Source organism: Etheostoma spectabile, chromosome 20 (assembly GCF_008692095.1).
Source record: "Etheostoma spectabile isolate EspeVRDwgs_2016 chromosome 20, UIUC_Espe_1.0, whole genome shotgun sequence".
Taxonomy (NCBI): domain Eukaryota; kingdom Metazoa; phylum Chordata; class Actinopteri; order Perciformes; family Percidae; genus Etheostoma; species Etheostoma spectabile.
The window spans coordinates 25,287,297-25,311,954 of NC_045752.1; the positions used below are offsets into that span (position 1 = coordinate 25,287,297).

At 42.5% G+C, this 24,658-nt stretch overlaps 1 protein-coding gene across 3 annotated transcripts in view; it reads left to right on the forward strand.

Moving 5' to 3' along the window:
* Positions 1-24,307, forward strand: part of bcl11ba (BCL11 transcription factor B a) — a 45,391-nt gene extending 21,084 nt beyond the window's left edge. Inside the window, exons 3-4 of one of the 3 annotated variants that reach the window (XM_032500603.1) lie at positions 18,025-19,884; positions 23,684-24,307. In XM_032500603.1, the coding sequence (XP_032356494.1) occupies positions 18,025-19,884; positions 23,684-23,751 (1,928 nt within the window). In that variant the 3' untranslated portion in view covers positions 23,752-24,307. Of the gene's footprint in view, positions 1-2,662; positions 2,767-18,024 lie in introns of those variants that run through there. The other 2 variants (XM_032500604.1, XM_032500602.1) reach the window with 2 other exon arrangements.
* The last annotated feature ends 351 nt before the right edge of the window (positions 24,308-24,658 follow it).

The window sequence follows — 24,658 nt, forward strand, 5'->3', positions numbered from 1 at the left end:
CAGAAACAGGTAGTACATATAAGGTAAGCCTCTGTAGCCAAGCTGACATGTTGATGCTTTAAAAAACCTCTTTGGACCAAACAGACACCGACATTGCTCATGACTAAAAACAACTTGCCGATATTGTACTGCACAGTAGCAGGCAGCTCCAGCCGGGCCGCACGGACGGGATGGGATTACCACAGTGTTTTGCTGCGTTGGGGGGACTCATTACTGCCCCTCTCCTCTACAATGGGCTGTTGGCGTTTAGCACCGGCCAAATCACCACTTAACAAAAGCTAATTTCTCACTTGGTTAAACTGGGAAGGATTAGGGGCCCTGTGACGGCACAATCCATGTTTGGTGAAGAGTGAGGGATGGAGGGATGTTAGGAAAGGATTTAAACCTCAATTACAAGGGACTGAGGGCTTTGTGTGTCCGTGGTGAAGGTGGGACACTGAGGTTTAGCGACTTTGCTGGAAATGTTTGCTGTCTTGTCATGCACTTTTGTGGGTGTGTGTGTAGATGTGCATGCAGCCGAGGGTGGCATAGCCTGACAAATACATGTTGATCCCCTTGTTTAGGAGGGTTTAAGTCTCCCCAGTTTCCCATACTAACACCACCCGGGCTACACGTGAGGATGGATGACTCACAATCAAAGCTTATGACACAACAGCAATTTAAACCCTTCCTGTTTGTGTCATGTCATGAGAAAAACAGGTAAAAACCCCTTAAAAGCCTTTATTTGGGTTAACACATAGGATTCAGTCCCACCCTACATGCCCCTCAGACTTCTTTAGGCATCAGTATGTTTTGCAATGTAACAGTATTCAGCCAAAAGCTTTCTGACGTGCAATTAGCAGCCCAGTTCCATGGCAGTTTGTGAAATGGTGACGTTATTTAATTGCATTAATTATATTAATATTACATTCTTCACACAACTACTTCTGTCCCTTTGTCAGCTGTATGTCCAGTCTGAATGATTTTTGTTGTTGTGGTGGTTAGCTGGGACAGCTTTAAGCCTTTTTGCCCTTACTTTACATGTGTTCAGGAGACACTTCGTACCTACTATCTGTTTCAAGCACACCCCTTAGGCTCACTTTCCACCTCCTTCAGGATCCTCAAAACAGAGCCGTAGAAAACAATAGAAGCCATTCCTTCCCCTTTGAAATCCTGTAGCATCCCGTAGCACTGTTTAGCCCTTTACCACCTCTTAAAACCATTAAGCACCACCCCTTCCACCACTGCAGCGCCACTAACTTTTACTGGCATTTCCCTTCACCCAATATTTAGCAGATGTTGCTGTCTCCAGCACTCATATTCATCTATTTATTTTGTGCGAGGGACATTCTTGGTGGTGGTGCGGTAAAACCAGAGCAGCGGTCTCTCTCCATCTTTCACCCAGATCCAGATTTTCAGCTGCCTTCAGCATCTCTCATCTCCTCCAGACTTTTAAGGAAAGAAGAGCGGGGGTTAGATTTCCCCCCCTGAACACCAAACCTTTTCGTTTGTATCAAAGCTTCGCCTCACCCTGCTGACACCCCTGAATTATTCACTTAGAGGAAAAGATAAACAAAGCTTGCTAGCTACAGTTGTTGTATTGATTTCTCTGGGCAACATCACAGATAACAAAAAGAGGGCCGGTGGTGAGGAGCTGGGCTGCTGCCATCTTTCTTTTTTTCATCTGTAAATAAATCAATAACATGCATAGTTTTTCTCCCGAGAAAGCAAACTGTGCCCTGTTTCCCAGGAAAACAAAAAAAGGAATTTAAATCTTATTTAGATTTCTATTTAGGTAGTTAGAGCATGTGTATGTGGAGCAGGGGCCTTGCCATGTGGGAACAGTCTTTTCCACCATTGGTTAGGCTACCATTGCTGGGGTAATTTGCCATTCAGAGCGAGCTTGGGGGTAAACAATGCTGGCTGAGGGCCAACAGCTGGCAGTACAAGCCCTCTGATTAGAAACAGGCAGATCATCTCTCTTCTTTTTGCTCTCCTTTCTGCACTGGGAAAGATGAAGCTCACTTTATGTGTTGCATTACTGCACACAATGAGTATAGGATAACAGTGATTGTGGGCCCCTGGTTAGCTCACCTGGTGGACTACATATTGGGGTCTGCTCTTCGATGCGGCGGCTGCGGGTTCGACTCCGACCTGCGGCCCTTTGCTGCAGGTCATTCCCCTTCTCTCCCCCCTTTCAGGTCTAAGCTGTTCTATCTAGATAAAGGCCTAACAATGCCCCAAAAAATAATCTTACAGTTCCAGAAACATCTTCACATGCGTCCCTATATCCATGACGAGGAATGCTTGTGTGCTACGTCAAAGTGTCCGCACACACGTTGTTGCTTGTACCTGACACACAGCTACATTTTTGGCCCATTTATCGACACTCCCGGCCAACCACAGGATCCCTTAACTGCCCTTTTGGCACCACTTGAAGGCTTGCAGATAAAAAGCAAACCTGGGAGAAAATTGCAGGTTGGCAGGCGCAGTGTTTTCTCTCTTCCTGTCCAAAGCTGCTTAATCACCAGAGGGTTTCTCCATTGTTTTTGCTCCCCCTGCCCCACAGCACATTATTATGTCATCAAGATGCTTAGGTACACTGCAGTAATACGCGGCCACCCATGAGCGCTTTTACAACAACCGCAGGATCTGAAGTGTTTTCTTTCTCCGCCCAGCTGTGATTGGTCAGTGAATAAAGTGTGACCGGCAGCTGCCGGCGGGCCTCGGCCCTCGGCGGGCCCCCCTTCATGTTTGCCAGCCCAGAACCGAATCTGGCTGGCTGTGGTGAGGAGTCTCGCTAGCAAGGGAAATCAGATCAGTGCATCCAGGGTAGCTTGATGTGAGCTTGACTGCAACAGCTTGACAAAGCATTCACACACACACACACACACACACACACACACACACACACACACACACACACACACACACACACACACACACACACACACACACACACACACACACACACACACAGAAGAGATCCAGCAGTGGACGCCTTGACCTAAATGGTCAGTACTTGAGTCTAATGAGCAGTGGAGCAGGCTGCGATCAGCTCTGACCAACACTGGCACTAGCCACATTACTGTGTGTGTGTGTGTGTGTGTGTGTGTGTGTGTGTGTGTGTGTGTGTTTGTGTGTGTGAGAGACATAAATTCTGTAGGAAAGGGAAGCATACTTAGACCACAAATACAAACACACACCTCAAATAGATTGCCAATGCACTTAGGAGCCCCATGAAATACACTCAGGAACAGAAAGCCTTTTAGCACATTTCATTTTTATTCCTGAGGAACCACACATTTTAAATTAGACTTTTGGTTATGGATTTAAAGCAACTTCCTTCAACATGCAATTTTGGTAGATGACGAGACAACAACAGAATTGTTTTGGGGGTTTTGCTTTGCCAGTTTTTCATTGTGATGTTTAAATTAAAGTCATGTGCAGAAGTGGAAAGTCACTGACTTTTTGACTACTTGTTTCCAAAGTAGTGATGACTGGCTGCCTCGAGTCATTTCTGTTTATCTCCTTCTGCTTTGGAAGCCTTCAGTACATAGCCTCATTAAATTAATAGGTAAGCCTAGGTTTCAGATTAGTTTCTTTTGTAGTTTTCTAGACTATTCATCATTTAGAAAAGTACCCGCCCATTAGAATCAGAGCCTTTTCTGGGTTTTGGCACAACCACAAACAATGCTAAAAAGAACCTTAAGGGATCTCTGATTGCAGTGTTTGGGTACGTGCATATTGTATTTTTGGGCAAAAACTAGGATTTATAACCCAAAATAAGGTCTAGGTTCCTTGGATTAAAATGCAGGCAAAGTTCCTCAGTTCCTTCTTGCATTGAAAAATGGCTTTGAGAGGTGAGCCCACAGACCAGCCAGGCTTCATTTCTTTGTGCCAACATATTTGTGGGTAACTTATTTCTAAAAGATGAGTTTAAAGCATTCTTTCCCCACTCTCACTCATCATCTGTCTCCCCCCACTTTCTGCTCCCATATTTGTTGTGTTTGGCTGCTGTACGACTGCTGAGCTATGACTTAGGCTGCACCGTGCTCGCTCCTTCCAGGCCTCTCAGAGAGCCATGTCCTCATATGACAGAGAGGTTTTTTTGAGTTGTCCAACCCTTTACGCCTTCCATTTGCAGATCTATATTTTTTGAACATGCAGAGGAAACGGCCTGGTGTGTCAGAACATTCCATAGGAAGCTGTAGCATGCTCCGACTTATTTTAGCATGTGTTGCAGCATGTCCCCGCATGTCACAGATTGTGGCTGCGCATTGTAGCATGCCGCAGGATGTTGCTGCATGTCGCCATGTGTTGCAGCTGCAGGATGTGGCGTGTGTTAGCCTGGTACAGAACTTGTAATCTGTATCTGTTATCTTATTTAGATTTTGTTTTGGGTGATGCATAATACGTTTTACTGATCTTCTGTCAGACTTACTGTTTTGTCAGAGATGTGTTAATAGAGCTGTAAAACAAAACCAGTGAATTTCTCCTTTAAGAGATGTGGCAGCCTTGCTAGACTACACTTCAGACATGTGTGTGTGTGTGTGTGTGTGAGAGAGAGAGAGAGAGAGAGAGAGAGAGAGACAGAGAGAGAGAGAGAGATGGTATGAGGCTCAGCAAATAAAAACAGCTTGGAGTGGTTATGGGAGCAGGCCTGCTTCTAGGTAGTGTGGAGACAGCAAGGGTACCAAGGAGCTCCTTTCCTCCTTTTCTTCTCTAAGAAAAAAAATTGAGGCTTATATATTTTGTCTAGAATATTCCATCCACCAATTACGTCTGAAAACAAACAGCAGCAAAAAGAAAATAAACTGTACAAAATTTTCCAAAATAGATATCTGAAAAATACAGGTGTGGTTTGGCTGTAGGTCAATTTAGTAATTGAGGATATTATGATAGATGCATGTCCATGCTCCAAACCACTAGCTGCTGTACTTTTTAACCATTGTGAATGGTAACAAGCTGTTGACCACTGTTAACTCTCACCACATAATGTCAGGTCCTTTACACGTCACATTTGTCAGAAGTGTGAGTAGATAATTGGCCGAGCGAACCAGCCGGACTGTCTGAGTGACAATAAAAAGTTGCACGTGTAGAAACGCCTGGTTAATCTTATTCAGGAATGTGGTGGAGGACCTTTGGCAACAATCCTACTCACTGTACTCAAAGGTATAAACTGAAATAGGTCATTAATGTTGTTGTTTTTTTGCGGAAAAGCTTGGCTGCAGGCAGACAGCAAACATAAAGGAAGGATCTCCAGACAATGATCATAGCCGCCGATGTCAACGGTCACTGATACAAACAAAATTGAGTGATACTCAGACTCAGTCCTGAATGATAATCAGGGATTTAGCTGCCAGCATGGCATATCCTTAATTTATATATATATATATATATATATATACTGTATATTGCTCAGGAAATAAAAGAAAACTGGGCAATCTTTGTGCAATTAAATGAACGAGTGGCTCTATTGTTTTCTTAAATAATGCCATTTCTAAAAGCTTTTCTTTGTCAACAAATTGTATTTAAAACCTTTATGCAAGGTAATGGCATTTACAAAAATGAATATATTACAATATTTTTATTTGAAATTTGTAATGACCTGAACCTTTCTAAAACCATGGTCATAGCCCTGAGGATAATAGAATAGCTTATGTCTTATTTGTGTAGTTTTGGTCATTCTTTATGTTGGTAATAATAACATTTTACCATGAATTACTCAAACATCAGACGGGGCAAGAAACACATATCAGATGATGAATGGGTTTTAAAAAGGCCTCCAAGTTGGCCAAACTTAGAAATGAAGACAAGTGTCTGACTTTGACCTCCTGGACTTGTCTTGTGCACACACAGTTTACCTGTACAATGAGAGATTATGACTTATATTTTGGGTGTATTTGACTTCTGAATAAGTTAGTTTAGATAACCTGGAGATACTGTTGGCCTGTCTGATAATCTTATTTTTCATGTTTCTCTTAGTGAGCAGAGTCCCAAGATCTCACCAAGGACTGTGCAAAGCGGAATGTTTGCATAACTGATAGCAATATTGTCAACAACAATGAAAATAAGATCCAAGTTGCAAGAAACTGGAATTTTCCTATATTATTAGTATCAAATGAGTAGGATCCAACAGTATAATGCTAGATTATATGATTTTATAGGAATTTATTTGATTGTTAAACTCACTTTAGGTGTCTCCCCCCTGTCCCTGCGGCAGGTATGTCTTCTGTGGCTCTGCTGCCTTTCCAGAGCTCTCCAGTCATCCAGGCCTTATAAGGGCCTACAGCACAGACCTGTCCCCTCTTCCCTCCATCCATGCCCTCCTCTAACCTCCATCTGGTCTGGATCTGCTCTCCTCCTCGACCTGCCTCCCTCCACATCCCCCTTCCTCCCTGCTCCTACTTCTTGCTGCCATTTCTGTATAAACAAGTGGAGTCTGACCATAACACTCAGGCCCCGGGCTACACTCCTTCATTTTTACCCCTCTCTCCCCTCCCTGCTTTACCTCTTTTTCCACCTTAGCGTCTCCACACGTTAAGTTAGTCAACTCCAATATGTCTTCTTTTATGCTGGCAGTGACAGGGAGGAAGATATTAAAAAAAAGCTGCTAAAGGTTACATTTACAATAAAAGGTCTCTGCTTTGCTTTTTCTAATGTTGAATTCATAAACCTGGTATTACACTCAACTCTGTCTGGTTCACTGGCTGAGCGAGAGAGGGAGAGAGGTCCAGGAACAGCATAGAGAGAAAAAAAGACATCTTTTCTTGACGTCGGTGTCAGGCAGCGCTGTAATATGTCTTATTCAGACAGAAGGGGCACTGCTACATCATAGTCTGGGATGGGGCTCTGGCATGTATGCATGTGTGTATGGTGTGTTCCAGGAGACTCCCACTTGGCAGCGTGCAATTTGGACGAGCTTTATATAAGTGGAGGGAAGGAGGGAGAGAATTTGGATGGGACAGGCGACAGGGAGACCTAGAGGAGCGAGAGAGAGCGGCATCCAAAAATGTGTTGGAGCGCTGTCCTGGTCAAATCAGGCTCATGGCAGAGTTTCTCTATTATGGCTACAGAGACCAAGCCAACTCTTCACCTGACAAGATGTCAATAACTAAACCTCAAAAGACAAAAACACTTTGAGTCTCCACAGAGGATCCGTCCTTGCCGGATAGAAAAGCACTAAAGATCCTCCTCTTTTATCTAGTGGAGACAAACAGCAAGAGCATTCTGGTGGTGGTAGAAAATCTGGCTTTTCTTGTTGGAGACCAGAATTAGCATAGTGTTATTGTAGAGCAGTGTATGTATATTACACCTATATGTGAAAGCTAAACATCTAATGTCAAAGCTATGGGCATTAATATACTGTTGTAAGAGCCTCTACTCTTCTGGGAAGCCTTTCCACCAGATGTTGAACCTGGCTGCAGATGTTTTCTCCCATTTAGCCACAAGAGCATAAGTGAGGTCCAACACTGATTTTGGGTGTTGAGCTCTGGCTCACAGTCCAGTTTGTCCCAAATGTGTCGTATTGGCATTAGGTTAGGGCTCTGTGTCGGCCAGTCAGGTTCTATTACACCCACCAAATAGAGAAAACACCTGGACCTGAATACCAGCTCCAACACCAAGCAGTGCCCACAGATGATTTTTTATTCTTAATTGCCACCGACCTCAGCTTGCAAAGTATCATAGCCTCTGACCTTATACGACCTTACATCTTGTACGCAACACATCTGAATCAGATTTGCTGAAAAACACTATTTCTTATTTTGCAAGTGACCTTTGAAACAACAATCAATGGCCCGTGCCTTTAGCTATTATATTAGCCCCCCACATCCGACCTCCCCGTCTAATCATCAACACACACTGACAAATACCAAGGCCTCCTGCATGGTGTGTGTGTGTTTGTGTGTGTGTGTGTGTGTGTTTGTGTCCAGGAATAGGTGGACCACTGGCACCAGGAGGGGGGTGTTTTGGGGAAGACGATGCCCCCATAGAGCTCTTTCTGCTATGACATTCCTCACACGCACACACACACACACACACACACACACACCAATCCCCAAGTGCAGTGGTGCGGGCCAGTGTGTGGGATTAGCTGGTATGCTTTGGCACTCTCTTCTGGTAATCCCTCTAATTTGTGAACAGGGCACACAAACTCACTGCGGCGGTTTGTTTTGGATTGTATTTCAACTCCTAATTTTCACTACTGCACTAAGGACTACTTGATTCTTGCCATATCATATGAGACAGAGTTCCTTTCCTTCCACCTCCTGCTGCTACTCTCCACTCCCCTGATGATCTGAATGCATTCTAATTTGGTTACGGTCAACTGAGCCTTCCTTTAAAATTCATTCGGCTCTTCCTACCTCCCTCTGTCATGGCTTGTGTACACACACACCTTTGTTGGCTGAACATGCAGAGAAGATGTGGTAATCCTAAAGTTCACATCATGCTGGGAACAAAGAAGGTTGCATTGACTGAAAGCAAACGAGTGAAGGCGATAGAGTTACAGAGGGAGAGAGAGAAAATAAAAATAAATGCTGCTCGTGTTGATTCCTGTTAACCTTTTTATCGGAGTTAGTCCTGGTGAGATCAAGCAGCTCTGCTGGATTCCAACAGCATAATAACTAAATTCACTGGTCCCTCAACAGGATTTACAATACAGCTACACTCAAAGCCAACAGCACAACATCTAAGAATGAATTCAGCTGTATCTCAACAACACAGGATTTACAGCACAGGGACTCTCAATTAAAGCCAACAGCACATCAACAAAACACACCAATCTCAATATGAGAAGAGAACCTGAGTAGTATAGCATAGCAGTGCTACACTAACTGGCTAGCTGTGGTAACACTGTCACTAGCCTAGCACTAGCAGTATAACCTACTGGAAGGTTGTCATGCTTTTCTGTCCGACTTTTTTTTGTCTTTTATCAATTTAATTTTAATTTTCAATTCAAACTTTGCTCTTTCTTTCTTGATTCCACTTGACCTCTGACATTAGATGGACCCATTTGAAGGTGTGAGGGTGTGAGAGGAGGGTGACCAAGGTCGGTAGCACTGCACCTGCCTTGGAGTACAGGTAGCCTATTGATAATTTTGGGACCATTGCTGCTTACGATTGAATTTTCTCAGCCTGAAGACCGCATCCACTTTTTGTTGGGTGCAGGGTAGCTCACCTGTTAGAAAGTAGGGCTCCACGATTATTTGCATTTGCAATAATATCACAATATGTTAAAACGTGATTTCTTAATCGCAAAGGCTCCGATTTACTCTGCAGAGAAAGCATCAACTTGACATGCTAACGCTACGCCGCACCCTGAGCAGACTTCTGTCATTCAAACAACTCAGAGTTGTAGTTTAAAACTTTTACTTTTTATTATTAATTAACTGTCTAGTAAAGTTCAAAAAGTGTAATCCACATGTTGCATATGTTTATTGCAGGAAACAATAATGTAAATACTACTAAGTGTGGTAAAGCCACATATTCTTTTTAATATTTCTGCAATCTGAACTTTAGTTTGTGTGATTTGTTTCTGACTTTCATATGAATGTTTCCACCAGTCTTGGTCAGTGCTCATTATACTGCTGGGATTGAAGTAGATAATAAATAATAAATTCATGCATCTCCTAACTTCATTATCACATACAGAAAGAACAGCTTGTTTAATCTATCTAATCTTGTGTTGTTCATACTATATAATGATTTATTGGTTGTGTTTATTGAATGATACAGAAGACAAAGAGCTTAAAAAATAATTGTGTATTAAATCGCAATCCCAATGTTGGTGGACCAAAATCGCAATTCGATTCTTTTACAAAATCGTTCAGCCCTAGTAGAAGGTGCCCCATGCACAAAGGGCTGAGTCCTTGCTGCAGCGGCCTGGGGCTGGATTCCAACCTGCATGTTGTCCCCTCTCTCAACCCAAAAAAAAAAAAAAAAGCACCCCAAAAGTAAGGTAAATTGAGGAAAGTAGGTGTGTTGCACTTTTCTCATTGATGGCTATTTCACAGGTCGGAAAAACAACTGAGTCAATTAGAGCTTTGTAGGTGAGATTAAGAATAACACGCCCCTTTTTATCCCTCTTTTGGAAAACAAAACAAAAAAAACAATCACTTATTCACATTCGACACATCATGATTCACAAAAAAAATGGATGCCATGTTCATGGCATGTAGGCTGACAGTAACAGCCTGTATAGCAGCGAGAGTTTGGGGTTTGCCTCTTGGTCTTTCGCCAACAGCATCTGTGGCGAGCTGAGCTCAGAGATGACTCAGTTTCCCCAGAAGGAGTTTCTAGTCTGGCCGAGCGAAGCTTCTGGAGCTGTGAAGCCGCTGTAGTGAATCAGTGACTCAGACGCAGCAGATCAAGCCCGTACTGACTGTGCTGTCAGAGGAAAAGTGTGAGATTCTCATTTCCGTACAGTTAGGGCTATTTAATTAACGCTGCTTCTGTGTGGTCCTGTAAGTGATTTTAGTCGCAAGCTATTAAAGCCAATTCAGGAAGCTGGTTGGATGACGTTAAAACCCTGCTCTCAAACCACTTCATTCAAAACTAACAGACTGCTTAAAGAATACTGGGAACTTGGCACCAAATGAGCTCTGCTTTTTGAAATTATCTCATTAGGAGGACCCACACACACACAGACACACACACACACACGCACACACACACCGACCACACACACACACGCCACACACACACACACACACACACACACACACACACACGCACACAAGCTAACACAACACACACACACAGCACACACAGCACACCACGCACACACACACACGCACACACACACACACACACACACACACACACACACACACACACACACACACACACACACCACACACATGCACACACACACACACACACACACACCACACAGTTTTTGAAATTAGTCTTAGAAGGACACCACACACAAACACACACACACACACACTCTCTCTCTCTCTCTCTCTCTCTCTCTCTCTCACACACACACACACACACTCTCACACACTTCTAACACACACACTCAACACACATCTAATTTGCATGTATTTGTTGTGTGCTACAAGAAATTAGCCCGTCAAGAAGAGATTTGCGACTGAAAAAAATGTGTCAGGAAACTTTTCACAAGTGCGATGAAAGGCCAAGAGGGGAACACACACACACACAAACACACACACACACACACACACACACACACACACACACACACACATACACCGACACACACACACTGAGCCGCTGCCCCCTTGGCTCATGTTGGCTCTGTTCTGTATGTAAATGTCTCAGCGCTGACATTGCTCCGCTTACATTAAGACCTGCTCTGCTGCTGCACTTCCTGTATGCCCGGGTCTCTAATGCACTTTTGATTGGATGGAGCGAGCGGAGGCTACTGTTCAGGACAGTGTTCATAAGCCTCCTTGATTTAGAGATCAAGGTGAAGGGACACAGGAGGAAGAGAGGACTGTACTACCCGAACCAGAGGGATTAAGTGAATGGCAGACGGATGAATAAAAGACAGTAGATAAATCAGGATCAGAACTGTTGTCATTGTATTTTAATCACCTTAATTAAGGAAAGACTTTATTGTCTCTAGGTTACTTTTCAAACTGGAGCCTTTCTATATGAGCAGTTTGCAGTGATCACTTCTATATGTGGCTACAGTTGTCCAAAGTGTGTGTGTTAACAGTGACATAGACACACTATAGTATGACAACTGGGCTAATCCTATCCTGCACATACACAGAAACGCTCAGAAACTCAGAATACTTACAGTAGAAGCCATAAAAAGCCATTTGTTCAGCTAAGGAGCTGCTTAATGTTACTTACCTTTCTCCTTATTGTTTTGTTGTCAGAGGTGGTTGTGCACCATAGGGCCGTGTAATAATTCAATGTTCATTTATCATTTCTTGACTTTTAGCTAAATCATATCACGGTGATATGGTTATTGTTGTACACAGTTTTTGTTGTCCAAATTGAATAATTCCAGACAGTTGTAGTGACAAACAAGTTGTTGTTTTACACATGCAGAAAAAAATGATGTGCTATTACACTAACCACCATTTTCATCCTTTCCTCTTTATGCATTGTGTACAGTACCTTTCTGTGTGATGTTTTAACACAATTTAGTATCAATATGCACAATATAGACACAAAACAAAGCAATAAAAATCTAAAGACAGGGCCACTCTCTCAGGTAATAAAGCAGGACAGTTAAGGCCCCATCATGACAGTTGATATTGTGCTTGAGTGGCACATACTGTAATCTCATTCACATTTTCAAGTAAATTAGCAGGAAGCACTGAGCGTGTAGTTTTTGGGGCCCCTGGGAGTTCAGTAACCTATTTTGCCCAGTTGGTTCAGGTTTGGTCTTATCTAATATTGACAGTGGCCCATATAACACATATGTATTTACATAGGCCTACATATTGGTGTATGAACAGTATGTAGAAGATTCCTTATTAACACAGTAATAATGATTTCACTACTGTGTATCTCTTAGCTTTTACTGGTTGACCAATTTAAGAACATTTTCAAGATGAAAGACAACCCGAGAAAAGAAGACTGTTAAAGTGTGTTAAAGTATGGAGGATGCATTCTACAGAGAACACATGAGGGGATTTTGTTTGAGTTTCTTCAAAGAAAAGCGACCAGCCACAGGTGTATGCCTCCACTCGAGCCATGTTTAAAGAACCAAATAGCTGTGGTGAAAAAGCTAGTGAATGAAGTTGAGTTCAGTTGAACCGGAGTTAAGTATTCTATCATAGACACAGTGTGTGTAATTGCCTATAAATCCTGTGCTGTAGTGTAGTGAAGATCAGCGAGTTAAAAAAAAGGTGTTGTCAGCTGAATCTATTCGCAGGTTTTGAGGTTTTGCTCGACCCACCAGCGTAATCATGTTTCATGTGATGCAATTCGGTTTTCAATAAACCTTGTGGCAAAGTGTCACAGGAAGAGCACCAGTGTAAGAGGGTAGAAAATGAAGAGTGAAAAGAAAAGAAGCTATAAATTGAACGTAAAAGCCTGTAAGTGGAGTTTAAGAGGAAAGATGAGTGTGTTTTTCTTCTTTAGAGAAAAATGATGTACTAATATGTAATAATTTGACACAATACTCTGACGCTGCTGCTCCTCCGACCCTTGCTACATAACATTAATTACATCACATTAATCGCACACTTTGCGGCGATCTGCGCTTCCTCTGTAATTGCACAGATTTGACTCCCTCTCTAATCCTCTCTCTGTCTTTCTCCTCCTCCCTCCCTCCCTCCCTCCCTCATCTGTAATAGCTGTGATTTAATTTAGCTATTTAACCTGTAATTCCAGCAATATTTATTGAGGGAGGGGGATTTGGGCCATTAGCCGCCCCAGATGAATACACTGAGATGAAAATGAACACCGCTAACTGCCAGTTGACCTTCGCACCAATTTCTAGCCGTTCTCTCTCTTTCTGTTTTTATTAGCCGCAGCCGCAGTAATTATGGGAAATTGAATCATAGTGAAAACTAGAATCAGTCAGTAATGAGAGTTTTATACTGTGTGAAACCAAACCAGGAAGGATGAGTGCCGAGGACAGAATACCTAGAAGCAAGTGCTGCGGAAGGATGGAAGGATGGATAGAGGGATGCAAGCCAGTGTGTGTTTGTCAATGTCTATTGTTTCTTTTTAGATGTTTCTCCTCCATATCCAAGTATGTGTGTGTGTGTGTGAGAATGTGAGCCAAACAAAACACAGGCAACAGGCCAGGCTTTAAGCGCCAGAGTCAGTGGGAGAAAGGAGTCTCGCACTGACAGACTGATGTTAAGTCACTTCAATTTGTCATACAGTATGTCTTACTGTACTACCAATTCTAATTTAATTAGTGCAATTTATACCAATTTTAAAACTTTCCATTAAATGAGATTCTAGGTACGAGCAAGCCTGCTATATTGTGTTTGAAATTGAAACATTTTACAAATGGTGCATGTATCAGCATGAGTACAGTGATATTTAATGCCTAGGTTAAAATAATGCTCACAGCTGCTTACAAATGCTTTGTTACCACTAATCCCTGAAGCCAAAGGCTGAACTCTGGACTGGATATAAGATTCCTTTGTAATCCCTCAGTCGCAGATAGCAGGGTACATTTCAGTAGACTGGTACAGAAAATACATACTTGGTCTGTTTTTACCAAAAAAGGAATCAACAATTGTTTAAGGCTACCAAGATACAGAAAAATTTAAATCTTCAAACTTTTTCTGATTACTCGCAAGACTTATTACCAGTAATATTAACATAGTAGCTCATTGTATTGATCCTTTATTGTCTTAAAGCTATGGTGCGTAGTTTCTGTCTCCCTCATGAAGAATTGTAAGCATTGACAACCATTCTGTCTGGGCATCCCAAGCCTTTGGGTGATCCCGCACCAAATTGCAAAAAATAAAGATACAAAATATTTTTATCTTGTATGCTTTTCTATTCAAATTAGCCCAGAGTTTTTTTTCCTTTTTTCATTTAGCTTTACACAGTTGCAAGATCAGTTGAATTGACAGTACAGTTTAGGAGTTATGTATGTATATCATACCGGCATGGTGTACTAGGCCTTGTTAAGGGAAAAGAGCCATTATTAGTCATTAAAAAAAAGTCATGGGAAAAAAAGCCTAATAAGACTAAATAAGTGGGAAATTAGTTACAGGCAAGCTGCATTTGACTGACAGCCTTGAGTAAGGGAGTGGATTTAAAAAATTCCGGTGTGTGTGTGTGTGTGTGTGTGTGTGTGTGTGTGTGTGTGTGTGTAAGACAGAAACTGGCCCGGTTTACACTTGGTTTTAAAGTGCGTTTTAGTGATTGAAACTCAAGTGGGCAGCCATAACACATCACCGTTCACACCTGTGTCTGCCGTGCGTCTCCAGTGACCACCTGAGCTGGAGATGTCTCTGTCAGCAGATTCCAACGCACCTTCTTCCATAGGGGAAAAAAATGGACACGCAACACTTTGTCCAACTCGTAATAAAATGGTTACCAAAACAACCACCACATCTTGCACTGATGATGTGTTCATTTGCATTTACACTACAAAAGGCATGTGATCATATGCATGGTGGTTTGATTGATTGGCACATACTGCGTCTTATTGGTCGCTCATACTTAGCGCTGTCCACTTGTGATCCGATCGCCCAAGACACAATTTATAACCATAGTCAGAGACTGAGAAGAGAAATAAAGAATCTATGCAGAAGAAGATCAAGGAGTGATCCCCCCCCCCCCCCCCCCCCCCACACCCCACACACACACACAGAAACACACACACACACACACACACACACACACACACTGTACTCCATAAAACATGGGTCTCTGCATTCTAACAACCAAATCAAGTGATGAGCAGCTCCCTCCCTCTCTCTCTGTTTTTTCATATGGAAATAGGAAATAATGGGGTGATTAAATAGAGTCGTATATTAAAGTACAGCTGACATTAGAATTAGCATAATGTGCTCCCGCCTCGGGCTGCATACTTTATTTGCCATCTGCGTTGGACTGCCGTCCCCCGGGAGGGCGTGCGCGCGCACACTCACACCACCACACACACACACACACACACACACACACACACACACACACACACACACACACACTTCACCCAAACAAAAACCACGTCCCGCTCCTTCCACTGTAGCCAGAGAGAAATGGCTTTTCAGTGCAGAAACAAACACTCTCTCTTGCTCTCTCACTCTCATTCTCACTCTCACTATTCCTTCTCCACACACACAGCTCCTAATTGTTAGGCAGAAACATCGACCCGATGACTTCGGCAGACGAGAAGTTCAGCTGAAAGACAGAGGATGGCGGCAGGATCTCTCTCTCTCTCTCTCTCTCTCTCTCTCTCTCTCTCTCCATTTATTACTCATGGTTCAATGGGTTGAGCAAACAGAGAGAAGAAGCGAGGGATGGATGTCTTTTTTTGGAGTATTCAGGGTGTCAAGATTCTGCAGTAAAACAGCTTGTGTATGTTTGTATGTGTGTTTGTGTGTTTGTGTGTGTGTGTGTGTGTGTGTGTGTGTGTCTGTGTGTGTGAAAGCATAGAAAGAGAAAGGTGCAGTCAAAAGCTGAAGCATGGGGAGCTGCTATTTATATTGTGTGTGTGTGTGTGTGTGTGTGTGTGTGTGTGTGTGTGTGTGAATGTGCTGTCCACTATAATTAAGTCAAAAGGCTCAAAAGGATTGTGGAGGTGAACAGCTGTTCCGCCTCTCGCCTGTCCTCCTTAACACACACACACACACACACACACACACACACACACACAAACACACACACACACACACACACACAAGCCAGCAAGAGACGAGGAGAAAAATGTGTTAACGTTTCATCATCAGATACAACTGAAATTATTTAATTACTCAGTCTTGATTATTAAATGAGTTTTTTTTGCAGATTTTTTAATAAACAGATGAAATGTTACTAATACGTAATTATGTTTCATTATATAGATAATTTATTTTTGCTTTTCACACATGTATTTAAACAAAATTATTTTGTAGCAAACATCTTTGGTGGAATTCAAACATGGGATTTAAATATACTACATATATAAATTGCACGCATATAGCATTTCTGTATTTATTTGTATGCTTGCGTGTGTGTGTTGATGTGCGTGCGTGTGTGTATGTTGCTGCCAGAAAAAGCCACAACCATGTACACACACAAATAAGTGAAACAATTACAGCAGCATATGTTTCCCCAAATTAGTGTACTAGGTCAAGACAACAACCTTTAATTTAATAAATACAGGAGCAAGAATACAATTATCATTATCTGTGTGTCTGTGTGTCTGTGTGTGTGTGTGTGTGTGTGTGTGTAGAGGGGGTGTCTGTGTATGATCGCAGTAGGAGTGCTCCTTAGCCTGTTTAGTGTCCTTGAGTCCGGGATCCGGCTTGGTTGTGTTGCGGTGGTAACAAGTCCCTTTTGACTTGCAAGAACCTGTGTGTATTTTACATAAAAGCAATTGCATAATTAGTTAAAAACTTAAAAAGAAAACAGAGCAAGGCATACTCTCCTGATTCCACCTCAGTTCTTACAAATGATTGATAGCATATTTGCCATCCTTAACTCTAAAGGAATTGTTGTTTTTAACTGTGGAGTCATTAATTCAAGGTCCTCCGCTGCCTAGAAAGAGGCTTAGAAAAGTCTCACTTTCATATGGCTGATAAAGGCATTTTTCTTCATTATTTGAAGACTGTGCCTTGTTTATTCAGAAACGTTTATATTACAGGTACAACTGCCTTAATAAAGTCAATGTGTCATATACTGTATGCAATCATCATTTTGCTCTTCTTTGTAACTTCATGCTAGCTGTGTGTATTGGAGGATATTTTTCTCAATACGCTCATTTATTTTTCTTAGTCTAGCCTGATTTTTGAAAAATTTCTATCTTTACCAATTTGCGTTTGGCATCTCCAACTCAGCAAATATTACAGACTGCTTAGAGGGGTCTCCTACAGCTTTTTAAAATCATTCACTCAGTATGCTCACTTACATACATCAACCTTCATGCTAACTCTACGTGTAAACCACACACACACACGCAGTCACACTTGTAATAATTCAGCAGTTTGTAGTGGGAGATTCAGTCTGTGCTCCATGAGAGATTAAGCACCTCTTAAAGCATGGACCCAGTGTGGGCCAATCCAGTGTGACTGTAAAAATGCACTTGTCAAAAGTGTGATAAGTACATTGCATTTATGTGACAACATGATAAGCCAAGGCCTTACCAGCTACCAGAAGCATTAGGCAGCATATAAAGCATACACACTAATCTCACTGCTTTTCAAATTTTCAAATAGGCTGTTATTTAAAAATCAATTTTATTAATGACAATTTGATTCATGAATGAAGTAGATTTTACTTTGACCTAATAATAGGATGTTTTTATTTTTTTACTTGAAAAATGCTTGTCATTTTAGATGTGCGTGTTCATCGCTGCCTGAAGTTCTAAAGGTGTAGTATAAATGAGTTGGTTATCAGCTGAATTAATCAATGCATTTCTTTCTCTGTGTGTCACAGGGGGCAGGGATGAGCCTTCCAGCTATATATGTACCACATGTAAGCAGCCCTTCCCCAGCGCCTGGTTCCTGCTGCAGCATGTCCAGAACACCCACAACATTCGCATATACCTGGAGTCCAACCCCTCCAGCACAGCCCTCACCCCACGCATCACTATGCCTCCACCCATGGGCAACGACTCCATTCCGCAGTCCCCCCTCACCAACTTTCTCGGGGACAACAACCCCTTCCATCTCCTGAGGATGACGGGCCCCCTGCTCCGGGAGCCTCCCCCAGGCTTCATGGAGAACCGCCTCCCCAACACGCCTCCATTCATCAGTCCGCCTCCCCGGCACCACCTGGACTCCCATCGGCTGGAACGCCTTAGTGCAGAAGAAATGGGCCTCATCTCACAGCACCCCAGTGCCTTTGAGAGGGTGATGCGGCTAACGCCCATGGCCATGGAGTCCCAGTCCATGGACTTTTCCAGGCGGTTACGAGAGTTGGCGGGGAACAACAACAGCACCACACCACCGTTGTCACCCAACAGGGCCAACCCTATGCACCGATTACTAAACCCCAACCCCTTCCAGCCTGGGCCAAAATCACCCTTTATGAGCACCCCTCCCTTACCACCGATGCCCCCAAACAGCACCACGCCTCCCCAGACACAGAACAAGGTCAAGTCCTGTGAGTTCTGCGGTAAGACCTTCAAGTTCCAGAGCAACTTGGTGGTGCATCGGCGCAGCCATACTGGAGAAAAACCATACAAGTGCCAGCTGTGTGACCACGCCTGCTCTCAGGCAAGCAAGCTAAAGCGACACATGAAGACCCACATGCACAAGGCTGGATCCCTGACGGGGCGTTCAGATGATGGTTTGTCCACCACAAGCTCCCCAGAACCAGGCACCAGTGATGTCACAGGTGAGGGCATGAAGAATCGTGATGGGGACTTCCATGGGGAAGGCAATGAGGAAGAAGAAGAGGAGGAGGAAGAAGAGGAACTCGAGAATGAGAGTCGACCAGAATCCAACTTCAGCATGGAGTCTGAGTTCTACCGCAACAGAGAGAATGGCTCTAAACTGCCCTCCGAGGAGAAGTCCTCACTCGCCATTGAGAAGATGGTTGAAGGGGGAGGGCTCAACTCTATACAGCAGTACAATAATTTGATAGTTGACAATCGTAAAAGGATGCCCTTCTCCAAGAGGGGCTCCGATGGCCAGCGGGACACTGGGGATGAAGACTCAGTGGCTGGGGAGATGGACCACCACCAGCAGGAAGAGAGGACAACCATTAACGGCCGGAATTGTGGCTCCGGTGACTCTTTCTCAGGCCTGTTTCCCCGTAAGCCAACCCCTATCACCAGTCCAAGCCTGTCCAACTCCTCGAACAAGAGGATCAAGATTGAGAAGGACTTGGACATACCCCCAGCAGCCCACATCCCCTCTGAGAACGTCTACTCCCAGTGGTTAGTGGGCTATGCTGCCTCACGGCACTTCATCAAAGACCCTTTCCTAGGCTTCACTGACTCCAGACAATCGCCCTTTGCCACCTCCTCTGAGCACTCGTCCGAGAACGGCAGCCTGCGGTTCTCGACGCCTCCGGGCGACCTGCTGGATGGAGGCCTGTCGGGCCGCAGTGGCACCGCCAGTGGAGGCAGCACGCCTCATCTGGGTGGAGGTCCAGGCCGACCTAGCTCCAAGGATAGCAGGAGGTGCGACACCTGCGAATACTGCGGCAAGGTGTTCAAGAACTGTAGCAACCTGACGGTGCACCGGCGCAGTCACACTGGCGAGAGGCCCTACAAGTGTGAGCTGTGTAACTATGCCTGCGCCCAGAGCTCCAAGCTCACTCGCCACATGAAGACACATGGCCAGCATGGTAAGGAGGTCTATCGCTGTGACATTTGCCAAATGCCCTTCAGCGTGTACAGCACTCTGGAAAAACATATGAAAAAGTGGCACGGAGAACATTTGATGACCAATGAGGTCAAAATTGAACAAGCAGAGAGAACCTAAACCACGTTCCCTGTTTCCATACTCTGCGCCACACTTTGACTTAAAAAAAATAAACAAAATGGGGTAGCTGGATACTCTTTTTCTGAAATGTTAGTTTTGGGTTAAGTTTGTGTTTTTAAGAAACTGCCAACTGAGAAAAAAAGTGAAAACAGAGATCTTAACACCAATTGAAGCTGTCTAAACTGCCTCATTTGGGGTTCTTTTTAAAACAATCAGTCAGTTGAGTTATAACATATGTGGAGCCTTTAACTGTGCAATAATTTCTGTATTTATTGGATTTTGTATTTTGGCATGTGCAGGTACATTATTAGTTAGACATTTAAAAGAAAATTGTTTTACTTTGATTTTGCGTTACTCTGTTTTTTAAAAACCGAAATGATATCCTGAGAGTTTTTTAGAAGACAAGTCCATTTTAAGTAATCATTTTTGACCGCTGCTTGTAGGAAATTGTATATTAAGCTAAACGTGTAATTTCTCGGAGAGAAGCTGAATTCAATCTTCAATTTGAAAGTGGCGTTAACTGAGAATGCTAGAATTAGTCTATTTTGTGTGATGACGATACGCGGACAACAATCCTTTGGCATTGTAGCATGAACTGAGTCGAAAACATGTCAATATAATTGGATATGTAGCACTGAGCGTCATATTTGACAGTAAATCTAAAATCAAAGAGGATCCCAAGGTTCATAAACCCTGTCTCCTTTTGAGAATATCATTCCCAACCACAAGAAACGAAAAGATAAGGCAGCTGCTGACTGGTGTGTAGTACCAAGCCCTAATGCTACGATAACTATTCCTCATTTCTTCTGCTTTACACCCCCCCCTCCCTCCATCTTACCTACACTGATACATCCATGTTTTCTGTTTTGCATGACGCCATATGATCTAGACTATATTATTTATTCGGAGTAAACTGAGCATGAAGCCATGCAATACGAGTATGCATACAGATAGATAGAAGAATGAGACAAGAGACTGAGCACAGGGACATCTCAGGGTGAGCTATGATACTTTTACCCATTACTTCCTATTCTTCCAGAAGCATTTCCATTTCATCATATGATGAAATAATTAGGGCCAGTTGTGTCCCCTAAAGCATGCCTTGTTGCCCTCTGTCCTCCCCACCGGGCTACTGTCCAAGCTTTATCCTCTAAGCAGTTGTGGCGCTTACCCACTGCTAGTACCAGCTCGGCTCGGCTCGGCTCGATTTGACCGCGGTGCCCCGTCCTCCATTTTCCATTGCAGAATTCGTGCCGCCTCATGTGTGAGGCGAGCGTAGCTGGTTGCCACTACTTCGACCACATCTCTGCAGAAAATTGAATTCTCTGACTTTATTGTCGACATTTATAAAAATCAACATCTCTATGCATTTTGTTGTGCTAAAATATCTAAACTTTCTTTTCAAACAATGGGCTTGTGTTAGGGATTCTAGAATTGTAAAATCTGATTAATGAAGTCACCTCTCCATGAATAGGAATCCTTCAAAGTTTCACAGTTAGTTGTGGAACAGTTTTGTGTAGAAGAGGAAACATACATAAATATATATATATATATATATATATCAGTGTGTGCTGAAGTAGTAAGACTAATAGTAAGAGCATCAATTCCCTCCATGCCCCTTGTTCTTTTAACCCTCATAACCCCAGTTTCATTAAGCCCCATCCACCTTCATAGTGGCACTTTCTTTTTTTAAATCAGATCTGATGTGAGTGCTGTCAATGTATAAATTCAGAGCTCTTAACAACAGACCCGCACTTTATAATTTTTTCCGTCCGACACACACACAGAGCTGGACAGAAAAGGTACTAAAGGGTCTAGAGCTTGGGATCTCGTGACGCTGAAGTGCCCAGGGTTGTTAGGCTAGGCTTTCCCAATGCTGGCACTCTAAAATTTAAAGAAATAAATAAAAATAAAAAAACTTTTTATTTGGGACAGTTTTTGTACTGCGATTCAATTTGACATGAGTGTGCCTTGAATAGCGATCTTCCTATTTATTGTCTCAGACAAATGCAACAATTTTTGTCAAGCATCAAATTGAACAAGAAAAGATAATGTCAAATGTTACGTTGAACTTGTAATTTGACATTTCAACAGAAATGTTTGAATCAATACAAATGAAACAATGCTGTGTTTAGGCTTAGGAGTACCCAGCACAATATCTGTGTGTCTGTGTGTGTATATATGTATGCATATGTACATATAAAGGCACAAACCTATATAAAGATATATATCAAATTCCTCACTCATAAGGACCAGAGTCTGTCCCACAACAGAAATGTCCGGGAGTGGACAAAAGCCACACAAAAAGTCAAAGAAGAGACTCGACAAAAATCAGGAAATGCAGAAACTAAAAAGAGAATTTAGTGCACTCTGTCTTAAAATAAGTTTACAGTATTGAAACAAGTACAAGGGTAAAATAATATTTGTGTGTATGTGTGTTTTAAACAAACAAGTATTTTTTTTTCTCCAGGTTTGCTTATAAAGTTTCTCTGAATGCCGTAGTGGCGATGTGTATATATTCTTTTTCTCATTTTTTTTGGTGACGGGTTTTTAGTATATATATATAAATATATATGAATATATATTACTTTTTTTGTTTACTGTAATAGTATACAAGTATTTGTAATATTGGAGAATGCCTGGGCATTTTACAAAAAATAGAAAAAGGTTGTTTTTTATTTTTTATTTTGCAGTCCAATTTAAATTGTGGGTCTCTTTAACTGTTTTTGTCACTGTAACTGTAAGTCTTAAGTTTTAGTAACTTTTATTCTGCCTTGGGTGTAATGAATAAAAAAATAAACAAATTAAAAAATGACTGAGCTGTAACAAACTTGGATTTGGTGGGGGGATGGCTGTTAAGGACAGGGGTGGGAGGACGGGCTTTGTCCCTTAAAAGTGGCAGAACATCGGTTCTGCCTTTCAGGAAAAACACTGAGAATCCTGACTTGTATCTATTTTTCTTCTTCTGGAATGGATTATTCTTCATGGATGGTTTGAAATACACGTGTAGGCACTCGCTGTCTTTCCTAAGGAGCTTGTCTTTTTTTTTTCTTTTTTTTTTCTCCAACTTGTAGGCATACAGTATGTGCATCCTTTTGTGAATAGAGTACTCTGAGTACCTCAAGACATCTTGTATCCGGTGCAGGGGGAAAGGGACTTCATGCCAATCACAAGATACAACTCACTGGCTGCCGCAAACTGTTATTCCTCTCATTGGGCAGGATAAATAACCTGATGAATTTGTACTGTTGTAATGAAACACGTTGTACAGGAAAGGGTCTAAAGGACTTGTGTTTAGTGACAAAAACACCAGTCGATGTTTTGTTTACCGCTCAATTGGTTGTAAATAGTTTTCTATGACTACGCTGTTTTCATTTTGTTTGACCATTGTTTTCTTTTTATTTGGTTGTGATTTCTAACTGGCACTGGCGGTGACTCCCTGTGTGTGTGTTTGAGTGTGTGTGTGTGTGTGTGTGTGTGTGTGTGTGTGTGGGTGGGTGGTGGTGGGGGGGATTTGGGCAGGTTATTCTGTTTGACCTTTGTGACCTCCATGTCAGTTTTCAGGCACATGCCCTGTTGATATTTCTCGGCATGACAATAGAGCACAAATACAAGCTGTTACAATTCTTCATCCTCTGCTTGTTTGTCTCATTTTCTTTTAGCTGGCCAGCAGAAAGGGGACCATGGAAACACTGATGGACATACACCTGAAATATTCACAAACTCTTAAATTCTGCTTGAGGTATTAGGCATAATTTAGTCTTGAAAAAGTCCCGAAAACATCTTAGCGCCAAACTCATTTTCTGCCGCTTATGTGAACACCTGCTAATCAAAGAAGTGCCAAGATGATGAAGAAGAAAACAACCTGGCTGTGTATTTCATTCCTTTAATGCTTTTTTAAAAACTCATAGAAAATAGTTGGTGCTTAGATAAAACCCTGAGAGCTACTGAATTTCCCATCAGCATCACCTCTGTTAAAGAAGCATCCGCTAATCCGCTAAGGTTGCATTTCTGTTGATAGCAGACCTGTATTGTCAGCCACTTCCCAAACTGAAATAAAAAGCAACGTTGGGGTGAAGTTAAGAAAATGTCATTTTTGAGATGTAATAATAAAACAGAGGCGGAGGGGTTTGGGACTGGGGGCGGGGCTTTTGGAGTAGTGATGTAATGCTGTTTGTGATGTCACTTTATTTAAATACCTGAACTGACTCCCATAGGCTGCGGCTTGTGTTCTCTATGATGTCACTGAGATGCGGCAGGTTACAGTAAACATGACATTGAGACTCCCGCTGTCTACTTCTCCTTTTTTTTTGTTGTTGTTTTTTTTAAAGATGGTGCGTTAGCAGCACATGGAAAGGAAATGAACTGAAATAAACACTTAAGTCCGCCAAAAGAGTCCATTGAATACTTCAGACAGGCATGACCAGTCTAAGCCATTCAACACATCACCATTGACTGACATCCAGTTTTAGATTACATTGCATTTTCTGCATCTATAATTAACCCTCTTGTTCATTTAAAAAAAAAAATACTTTCACACATTACAATTCACCATTATGCTGGCACTAGACATTAACTGTTGTGTAGCCATGAACAGGATGTATAGTTTTCACTATACCAATTATGTTTGACATACC